The sequence below is a fragment of the Apaloderma vittatum genome, unplaced genomic scaffold (genome assembly GCF_000703405.1).
Source record: "Apaloderma vittatum isolate BGI_N311 unplaced genomic scaffold, ASM70340v1 scaffold12071, whole genome shotgun sequence".
Lineage (NCBI taxonomy): Eukaryota > Metazoa > Chordata > Aves > Trogoniformes > Trogonidae > Apaloderma > Apaloderma vittatum.
Genome location: NW_009699647.1, coordinates 10,276 through 20,353, shown reverse-complemented (window position 1 = coordinate 20,353; position 10,078 = coordinate 10,276). Strand labels below are relative to the sequence as shown.

Genomic DNA, 10,078 nt, shown 5'->3' with positions numbered 1-10,078 from the left:
TAGAAATTTGCAAGGAGTAAACCTCCTTATTGGCCCGCCAAGTCAATATCAGAGATCTGTCAGCTAAAGTATCCAAAACAATGCTTCAACATCAAGGTCAGAAAAGTTTTATTATTTCCAAGCAAGAAGAGTGGCTGCTGCATGTCTGTTTTGACTTCTGATGTACCTTGTCTGGCAAGCAGCCCAGGCCATCACTCCCATTATAAAATAAAGCTATCTCAAGAGCTAATCTGCTCATTTACAAGAACTGCAACGGGGTTGAGAGGTATCAAGGAAAGCTGAATATATCTTTGAGCTCCCAAAACCTCTGCCTCTCTCCCCTTCTTCTCTCTCTCTAAACCAAAGCAGAATCTCATGGAAAAGACAGTACTGGAGACTCTGAATCCAATGCACTACAACGTCACCAGCCTAGTACTGGATAAGATGCCAGCGGCCACAGTGCCCATACTCATCCTTATGTGCTTTCTGTTTCTAATGTGGAATCACGAAGAAACTTCATCAATACCAGGTAAATTAAATTTAGTATCCCCTAAAAGCTGTCAAAGCATTTTGTTCTTCAAATTTAAGTGAGGAAGTAATGTTGAATAATAATTGTATGCTAAAAAAATTTACTGAGTCAGTTTAAATAATACAGCTTTTTTAAATAACTGATAAAAGAAATCAAACTTTTTCTAACCTCAGAACTTTTGCAATAAACCTGGCTTTGCTATATAAATATGACATATAGTTTTCTGATTTATTATGTATATGCTAGAAAGATACAATATCATTTTACAAATTCCAGATGTCCATATTTTCCTGGGCACTATAAACTACTTTTTATATGTTTTAAGTTTAAAGCTTCTAAACTGTCTTTACTAAAAACAAATAGTTATCTAGGAAATTATTCAAATTCTAGTACTTTTTTCTTGCCACGTCTGGCAATGAAGACCCTCCAGAACAGAACATTAAGTGGTTTCCCCTTCAGAGGACCCTTTCTGTAATGTCTTGTGGGCTTATGGCAGACATTACTGATTCAGCCTATTTTTCATTGGACGCAGTGACCTACTGCATGAATGAGAACAGTGTATGCATCTCACAAAGGTGTTTGGCAGGAATAATCCTAAACCAACACAATGGCACCTGAATGAATTTCTGAGAAAAGATCCTTCCTTGCCAAAGGAAAGGATCCTTGAAAGTTACAGAACAGGGGAAAGGATTTGCAGGTTATGTTTTCTACTTGAGTGCCCAAATGAATCAACAAGAAGACAAAACTAAATTACTATGCTTTAAGTTTACGGGTATTTAAGTCATCCAGCGTCTTGCATTCTTATTAGTAAACAGTGAAGCCAATAAACTACTTTTAAAAAATTAAACAGCATAAAAAGTTTTGTAAGTACTTACTTTGTTTTGTTTTATGGAGTTAAATTTATGTTTTACAGACAAAAGGTGCAAATTTAGCTTTTCCCGCAAAAGGAAACTTCCTTCTAAAAGTAATTAAAGTCATTCCTTCTGCTGTCTCCTTTTTGTTGTAAGAGGGAAACTTGATACTCAGTTATACTGGAAGGATTTGAGAATTTTGTTGTCTAAATGTTTATTAATCCATTCTTAGCTTCTACTTAAGTATGCTTTCCTAAGTTCACAGCAGTAAAGTACTTTATGTTTTCTCGTTCTAGTATTAACAACTTTAAAAGAGATGTAAGTAATTACATCAAAAGGATGTTGACTTTTCTAGGTGTTACTATGACACTTCAACACCAATTAACCCAGATCACTCAAAGGATTTGTTAAAAATGACAAATTAGTAAGCCACATGCAATTTTTTTTCTAGGTGATTTCTTCTAATACATACACCGAAAGGACTATGGGCTTCCATAGATACAAAGTGAGGCTGCAACAATATAGATGCAAGTTTCTCTAAGACAGAACTTCAGAATAGCATTTCTATATGTGAACTATCCCACGCAGACCTTGACTGTTATGTTTAAATCTCCTTTCAAAAGTGGGATGCTCAGAGGTATATTCTTGTCAGTGATCGTTGCTGAGATCAAATTTTTCTTACTCTGTTTCTTAGGACCTGGATACTGTATGGGAATCGGTCCCCTCATTTCACATGCCAGATTTCTCTGGATGGGAGTAGGAAATGCCTGCAACTACTACAATAAGACATATGGAGAATTTGTGAGAGTTTGGATCAGCGGTGAAGAAACATTTATAATTAGCAAGTAAATCATTATTTCCTATACTTAATAATATGAAGATTTTTTTTCATATTTTACAATCTCTTTGCTACTTTTTTTTCCTAAAGTAGAATTGAAGTTATTAGTTTCAACAATTGTCCTAACAGAAACATTTTACTTCTATATGTTTACAGACCTTTTTCTAATCTTTTGCTTCTTTAAAGACTCTGCTATTGAAGTCTGTGTGAATTCTCTCATTTTCTTCATGGAAAGGAAGATTAAGCACTGTGGCTCAATGCTGAAAAAAAAATAAATCTCTTTTACTATTCCATTTAATATCGAGATTACATACTATACAAGAACCTAGACTGACCACAATGCAGGATTAAGCCAAATTTTAGTTTCCTATGTTCTTAAGTTTCTCCTTAAAATGGGAGTAAATGCTTGAGATTATGGTTCCAATTCAGCAAGTTAATAAAGCAAATGCAGTGTTATAGGATTATGAGTACTTCCATTCCAATTAATGGAATTACCCGTAGACTTTGATTATATACAGTATTAAACATAATGCTTATATGATTTTTATTAGCTCCAGTGGATGGTTACTTACTTACATTGGACCTTCTGGATGCTTATGAGTTAAGCCATTAAAAAGAAAAAAAACATAATAGTAAAATGTTTACCATGTGTAATTGATAAAAGATCACCACCTTTTTACTACCAATATCAGTCAATCCTGACTTAGCTTTCATTATATAAAAGCTTTTGAAAGACAACATAGTCTAGAGGACTATCACAGCATTTGCCATGTGAACAGAGGTAATCATGACAGGAAAGCTATTTACAGTCCCATCCTACATAGGCGTGGCCAACATCAACTAATGCACTATGATGTTTTGATAACATAAAATGCTATGAACTCTTATTACTCTCTGTACTACTAATTCATCAGAAACAAATCAGGAGTCCTGACAAATAACATTACAGCTGCATCAGACTTTACAGTCAACATATCTTTTTTCTTCAGATATTTTTTGCTTAAAGCATTGACTGTAAATAAAGAACTAGTATTTAACTTTTAAAAAGAACAAACTAAAAACACAATAGCATAGAATAAAGTTTTCAGTGGATCATAAATTCACTGCAAAACTAAACATAAACTGAATTCTGTAAAAGTATATTCCACTATTTCCACTAAGGTCATCTGAATTTTTACCATCAAATCTAATCATACTGAGAGGCTACAGTCTTGTTACAATAGATCTTCTCTTCTGAGAACTTCATTAAGTAGTTTCATGAGGAAGGTGTGCTTAAACAAGGTCGTATATCAAAATCTTCCCTTAAAACATAATGATGTGTCTCCCGTGTAGATATGTGGAATGAAAGGAAGTAAATGAGCCTCCAGCACCTTTCCATTCCTGGGGACAACTTTCACAATTTAATACCATATTCTCTTGTTTGTGAAATAAAGACAATGTTGTTGATGTGCAAAAACCCGTTAAAGAAATTAGAAGAGCGAGTACATGTGGAGAAGTGTAGGAGAGAGGGAATATGCTGAATTCTTGACAGATCGGACGTGCAGATACACCCTCCTCAGTTTTACTCTAATCCTTAATCCATGTTTGTCTTTTTGTACCATGCAGCATCTCACTTTTAACTTTACCTCTGGTCATGCAAAATTATGGTGAAAACCTAGCACTGCCAAAGTAAATATCAAAAGCCCCATTTACTCTGCCTGATTGAAAAACTAAAAACTAAACTAAATCCATGTAAGAAGTCTAGGATTTGGTCCACAGTGTACATGGTAAACAAAGTAGCATATTATTTCATTTCAATCTCCATTACAACTTTCTTTTTGTTGGACTTCAGTTGATCAGGTGTTCATGACACCAACATTTCTGGAGTGCTAGCTCCCTCTAAAGGAAATTACATCTTAATGCAAGAATGCTGGTCACAACCTGGTTGCCAGCATGTGTAAATAAACCATGTCAACTGTAAAAAGAAATATACATATCATGAATTGACCTAACTTGTTCTTTTAGGTATATTTATCCCACGCATATCATCATATTACAATGCTGCATATTTAAATGATGCATGTATATTTATGTTTTCTGTATATGTCTGGGAATGACAAAAGAGCTACAAAAGCCTAGCTGTAATCTAATACAAATCAAGAAGTTGTTAACTGTCAAAAATTTTACACCTCATTTTCTAACAGATCTGAACAGAATACATTATTGCTCTAATTATTGCCTCTTCTGAAGGCATTTATTGAGTTTTTAATTATGTAAAAGGAACAACACAATGTCAAGCACTGTACTTGCTATTAAATTATTAAATGCAAGTCAGCACTTCAGAGCAACTATAAAATGTCAGATTAAAAATTCTGTGTACGATCTAAGAAACAGTATTTTTGGTTTGGCCTTGTTTCTCCCCGTATTTCTTTCCCAGATCCTCGAGTGTGTTCCATGTAATGAAACATTGGCATTATGTTTCTCGATTTGGAAGCAAGCTTGGATTACAGTGCATTGGCATGTATGAAAATGGGATCATATTTAATAACAACCCAACACAATGGAAAGAAATTCGACCCTTTTTCACCAAAGGTAAATCAGTGTGTATTAATGCACTGGATCACTGCAGCACACAGTCTATTTTTTCTAAAATGTTGTTTGTCTTTTGCATACATAAATTACAGAAATCAGTTCTCTATATACCCTATGGAATTATTTTATCACATGTGTTTCACACTTATCCTGCTTGCTATGCTATTTGAAATGATCCTGAAATACTTTTGCAGATTCTTAATCTCATCCAATTAAAACACAATTAAACGATGCCCACAAGCCTTTTTTAAAAATGTTTCTATGTTTCAAATGCAGCATTTACATTAGCTCAACTGGCATTTCTACAAACGTAGTTGGTCGTTCCTATCTCAGCCTTCACTGAGTTCAAAGATTTTTGTCTTGTTCTAATTAAAAGAAAAAGCGTTTTATTTCCAAAAATAATTTAGAAGATCTGCACAGCAGGACTATTTTTAATCCCTTTAATGTACTAGGAATCAATGTAGTAACAAAGAAAAAAAGATTGACATAATTAATTTCACTAGGTTCAAGTCAAATAGGAAAATACATAAATAAATTCCAGTGTTATGAGTCTGCAATTTTTTGATTCACCTTATTTCCACAAATTGAAAAATTTCAGTATTTGTATATAGTTAAGATTAGCTGCTTCCAATGATCTCAGTGTTCCTAACAAAACTGCTAAACTGCATGCTTCATGGCTCAGAACAGATTCTCACCAGCTGAGAGCACAGTGGTTTATTACATTGATTCTAAAACCAGAAAACCAAAGTAAAGCAAAGTAAAACATAAAAGAAATTAATTATCTTTCAACATATATTTGATTAAAATCGAGGCAATTACAGGCATTCTTGTATGGAAAAATAATTTAAATAGAGTATTCGTGGCACGATTTCCAAGATCATTCAAAAATTATCCTAATCCATTCCAGCTGGAGCCTATCAAAATCCCACTGAATTACACAGCAACAGAATTGACCACTGCTTTTGAACTCTTAAACTGCATTAAATCCAGCATCCCTTGCCATTTTAAGTCAAAACATGTTCTTCTTTCAAAAGCTGATAAATCAGTAAGCTACAGAACTATTCACCCACATGGTAATGTTTTACAACTTATTGACACCGTTATCACCAGTTGGTAAGTTATAAACAAGGTATGAAAATCAACCAATCTTTCAATCATTTTGCACGTCTATTTCAGCGCTGTCTGGTCCTGGTCTTGTGCGTATGATAGCGATTTGTGTTGAATCAACGATTGATCACCTGGACAAACTAGAGGAAGTAACCACTGAAGTAGGAAACATCAATGTGTTGAATCTTATGAGACGGATCATGCTTGACACATCTAACAAGCTTTTTCTCGGGATCCCTTTAGATGGTACTAATTTTATTTTCATACCTTATGGTGGATCTAAAGTGCATGTCCAAGAAAGACTCAATGACGTCACTCAGCAGTTTTGTTTCAGAAAACAGAGCACGAACAGACTCTTATATCACTATATAATTAAATGTAATTGATTTTAGTTATAAAAGAGAATTTTATATGATGGAAAATATGCACTAGCCTGTCAGACTTCTCTTAATAAACAGGACTATCTAAAGAGATTTTTGTGTACCAAATTGGTACAATGCCAATATTTTATGCATGTGAGCAATCTTTCCACCAGACTAAATGACTGCCTTAAATAGTTCACCTGATAAATCATGTCTCCTGTGATTTCTTCATCCTCAAAACCATACGACAGAAATAATATTATCATAATGTCTAAATAATCCCATTTCAATATGCTGCAAGAGTTCTGCTTCAGCTTGCCTGTGGAAGACCATTTGGCTCTGGTTGACACGCTACTATATCCTTTAGCTAGTTTTTACAAACATCTACACCTTTTCTACTGTGTGCTACAAATGACTCCTAATGCTATCTACAACCACTAAAACCTCCTGTTTATAAAATTCCTATGAACTTAACAGGAGTAGTACACAAGGCCTTATTATTAATTTTTGCAAGTATTTGTGTTATTTGACTACTGAAATTTATATTTTATCCTGTTTTTGTTAACATTTATTTTCAGAACATGCCATTGTACTTAAGATTCAAAACTACTTTGATGCTTGGCAAGCACTTTTATTAAAGCCCGACATCTTTTTTAAGATTTCTTGGCTATGCAAGAAATATGAAGATGCAGTGTAAGTATCAACAGTTTTACAAATCATTTGCATAAAATCAATTCTTTCTATGAAGGAGATCTTCGTTGATGTTTTCCTCTGCCTTATTGAAAATAAACTGTGAAACTTGCAAAGGTGGCTGGCTGAAGTCCCCTACCTACAGACCCAAAACAGCAACGGAAGAAAATTTGCCACTGATGCTACAAGTGGCTGATTTCAGGGGACGATTTCAAGCCCTTCTCTATTCAGTCATAGCTTACTCACAAAAATGTTAGTTAATGCCAGCTCAAACATGAAAGTAAATTTAAATCTGTTCTGTTCAAACAGACAAGGAAAAGCCATCATTAGGGTGAAGTTACATTTGCTATCGATTCAAGAGCAGTCAAATAGTAAGCTACACTTCATCAAAACAAGGAAACTGGCACTATCCCAGCAGTTAACTCCTGGTCATAATTCTATTTTTTGGTTCCCTCAACATAAATTGAGTCAACAACTCATTTCTGAGTTAAAACTTAGTGCTCAGCATGATAATCCATTTCAAGGATTTTCTTCCTAAATACGGAACAAATACATTTTGACATCTTCCAGTTTACAAAAATACCAAATGTCTCTTCTATTTTTATGATCTCATTTACTGTCTTCTGCCAAAAAGAATATTGGCTATAAAAAGAACTGGCAATCAGTTCATTCATTTTGAATTTGGATTCCATCTACGGAGAGGAAAGTACTACTTATGAAACGCGCAGTGAATTGTTTTGATACTGCTATATAACATAAAGGCTTTAAGAGAAAGACGCGGCACAAGATTTACCTTGTTACATTTGCTTGCCAGTTCTATTATGGCACTGCTTACCGCTTCATCCTGTGATTCTAATAATGGCTAGCTGTGGTGGCCCAGTAATTACTAGAAAGCCCCTGTAGGCAAATATTGATGTTTTAAAAGCAATCCCATTAAAATGGACTTATTCATAAGTTTTTACTGAAAAAAAAAAATTATAAAGATTGTTGGACTTAAAGCAACGCAAAGAACCACCTCATGATATGACAACTTCTGATATTCTTCTGGTAAAGCTGTCAAAAAGGACAATTCACCATTCCCAATGCATATAAGATGTTACGAATAATGAGAACTTTACCAGGCTTGCAGTTTTAAATGCATTTACCCCTAAAAACCCAGTGAAATTTTCTATCCCAGCAATAACAAATACAAATGAAAAGCCTGAAGATTTCCTTCAAAAACTTTGGAAACTACTTTTAAAAGAAGAACTGCCTTCAAATCTGGAGCTAATTGAAAATCCCACATAAAATTATAAAAATTGGTGGACGTTGCCTTTTTCCACCACTGAAATACAAACTGTTGACACAGGTTTACTAAGTATTTAAATTTGAAAAATTTAAATCAACTCTACTTTCAGCAGAGTACACATTTTCTAACATTTATCTACATTTTTCTAACAATTACACTTCATGTTCTCCAAGTTTGTTGTATATACTGATAAAATACAGTACAAAATATAAATAAATAAATTATTTGGGAAAGGTTTTAAATTCATCAATAGGATTTACAGACATAGTTTCATCTTTTTCAGTCTATCCTATTTAAAAAAGATAATAAAATTTCAGTCCAAACAGGCAATTATTTAATAAAAATAATAATAACACTTTCCTTTAGTTTTACTGCTTTTGCAGAGAATCATATAACCACTCTTAGGAATACTTAATTTCTGCCATTCTTAGACATTTTTATTGGTATAATCTCTATGATTATAATCATATCCTAGTGTAAAGGCCTGCAGATATTTATCAATATATTGGATTTCATCTGTTTTCAGCAAGGATCTGAAAGGAGCAATGGAAACTTTAATAGAACAGAAACGACAAAAGCTTTCCGCTGTTGAAAAGTTGGATGAACACACGGATTTTGCATCCCAGTTGATTTTTGCACAGGTATTGGAAAAATAATCAAAATATGTCTACTCTGATATTTCAGACATTCTCCTGTCACTAACACCACAGGCTTTGCAACTTAAACCTCATGTATCTATCTGCAAGTCATGTTGTCACAAGAGGATACAGATTAGTTGAGTCCTTTACAGTGATTCAAATAGTTGCATTTTCAGGAAGAGGTGCTTGTCAGATTTTTTTTCATGACTTAACATTCTTAAAATCCCTGCATCTATCTCTGAATGTCCTCCATTCCACAGCATTTAACTCTGCGTTTGGCTTATCCCTAACCACTATGTTTTACCTTGATATACTGCCTTTTGTTTGCAAAGGCTTCAAATGCTATGTAAATCCTATCTTCTGTAATCTCCGACAGCTCACAAACTCTGTGAAGAAAGGCAATAAATCAATAACAATCTGAGCTAAGAAGTCTCGCTTTCCTGCTTTTCTGTAAAATAATGCACACCCATCAAAACATAATTTTTCTCATTTTCTCCAAAACACAAAAAATAAATGCTATTTAGCATATGAGATAGAAAGACTGTCAAGGTTTTATTTTTGTTTGAAGCAGATATTCTGGATTCTTCCCCTTCTACTACTATAGGACCTTTGTCGGCAGCAAACGTCAGCAATCAACATTTTCCCCATTTTTTTTCAGAACAGAGGGGATCTGACTGCTGAGAATGTGAACCAGTGTGTGCTGGAGATGATGATTGCTGCTCCTGATACTCTTTCTGTGACACTGTTCTTTATGCTAATACTGATTGCAGAACACCCCACAGTGGAAGAGGAGATGATGAGAGAAATTGAAACTGTTATGGGTAAGCAGGAGCTAAAGTCAGTGATGTGGGAATATAATTGTGCTTCAGCAGTGATCTAATTTGGATTATTCAAAGGCTCAAAATTCTAAGTGATTTCTTCTAACAGAAGCATTTGCTGTAAAATACATGAACTACCATTATATGTAAAAGATATTACTCAAGATAAAATGAAAGATGATGAGCAATTTGTACAAAAAATTCAAAGAGTAGTCATTGGAACTGACAATCTATTAGAATGTGCTATATTCACCTCTCAGCAACAGCAGTGCAAATCAACTCGCATCTCATGTTCCATTGAAATTTTTTATTATTTCAAGGTAAATGAAAAATAAAGACATTCATTTCAAATACTTCTGATCATCAATATTTCCCTGTGTGTATATATAGAAATTAAGTTTCCCTAC

General features: G+C 34.0%; 1 protein-coding gene across 1 annotated transcript in view; it reads left to right on the top strand.

Annotated features, from left to right (window-relative positions):
- The first annotated feature begins 306 nt into the window (after positions 1 to 306).
- LOC104280735 (aromatase) overlaps positions 307 to 10,078 on the top strand; it is a 13,506-nt gene continuing 3,734 nt past the window's right edge. Inside the window, exons 1-7 of the mRNA XM_009878476.1 lie at positions 307 to 508; positions 2,054 to 2,204; positions 4,614 to 4,768; positions 5,945 to 6,121; positions 6,816 to 6,930; positions 8,742 to 8,856; positions 9,512 to 9,674. Coding sequence (XP_009876778.1) covers positions 355 to 508; positions 2,054 to 2,204; positions 4,614 to 4,768; positions 5,945 to 6,121; positions 6,816 to 6,930; positions 8,742 to 8,856; positions 9,512 to 9,674 — 1,030 coding nt within the window. The 5' untranslated portion in view covers positions 307 to 354. The remainder of the gene's footprint in view (positions 509 to 2,053; positions 2,205 to 4,613; positions 4,769 to 5,944; positions 6,122 to 6,815; positions 6,931 to 8,741; positions 8,857 to 9,511; positions 9,675 to 10,078) is intronic.